At 41.7% G+C, this 856-nt stretch overlaps 1 protein-coding gene across 1 annotated transcript; it reads right to left on the bottom strand.

The window, feature by feature from the left end:
• Nucleotides 1–278: 278 nt before the first annotated feature.
• GNI_202180 (hypothetical protein) lies at nt 279–848 on the bottom strand (the record flags this gene model as incomplete). The annotated part of the gene is made up of 1 exon (XM_011135450.1): nt 279–848. One exon carries the CDS (start codon nt 846–848, stop codon nt 279–281), a length of 570 nt encoding a protein of 189 aa, XP_011133752.1.
• Between the last annotated feature and the right edge of the window lie 8 nt (nt 849–856).

Genomic DNA, 856 nt, shown 5'->3' with positions numbered 1-856 from the left:
CTACTCATTTGGTTCGACAGCTACCGATCCGACCCGCAGATGGCACAGACAGAGCCAACAACCGATACAATTGCTTCCGTACCCCAGAAATCGATAATGCACATGCCTGATCTATCCCTTATTTCGTCTAAGTCCTTGGTATCTTTTTATATTATATTCCTCCAAAGTTTTTCTCTTTTTTTTCAAAAATCCTCTTCCGCGCGTGTGCGCGGTCATTTACTGGGCTGTTTATCTTACGCTTGGTCGTTCCTTTTACACTTTATCCCTCCTCACTTAGATCATTGCGTAAGATGGAATTTAACTCTCTCTTGCAGCATTTGAATCCATTCATCCATCGGCTGATCCTTTTCGTGCGTAATAACTTCAGCATTAGTGTATCTCGCCAATAATCTGAAAACTGCATTCTGAATCTCAACGTACGCCTCAGTCATAATGTCAATACCATTATTTCGCAAGATCATTCTTTCTAATGCTCCAGTCGGGTCTTGTTCAATCACTATTAACGTCTTAACCTGGCCAAGTACACTCCAGATCTCGGGAGGGAGTTGAGTAAACAGAACCTCGAACTCATGCAATGTATGTTTGCCGTTTAGAATATCATGGACCATTCTGTACGCTAAAGAGCTCAAAGGCCCTCTATCATGGAGAGCGTTAGGCCTCAACTCACCAAATTGGAATAACATATATGTAAGCTCAAGCACATTATCATTATTCTTGTTCTTGAATGATCCGTATTGAATGCAATCCTCTGCATAATCCCCAATAATGACCTTGAATCTCTCTGAAGCGAACTTTTGTAGCATAGATGTTTTGCCCGAACAGCCAGTTCCGTCTAGAATTAATGCCATCCGAGATT

Source organism: Gregarina niphandrodes (genome assembly GCF_000223845.1).
Source record: "Gregarina niphandrodes unplaced genomic scaffold scaffold00112, whole genome shotgun sequence".
Taxonomy (NCBI): Eukaryota; Apicomplexa; class Conoidasida; order Eugregarinorida; family Gregarinidae; genus Gregarina; species Gregarina niphandrodes.
This window is presented reverse-complemented; position numbering and strand designations above follow the sequence as displayed.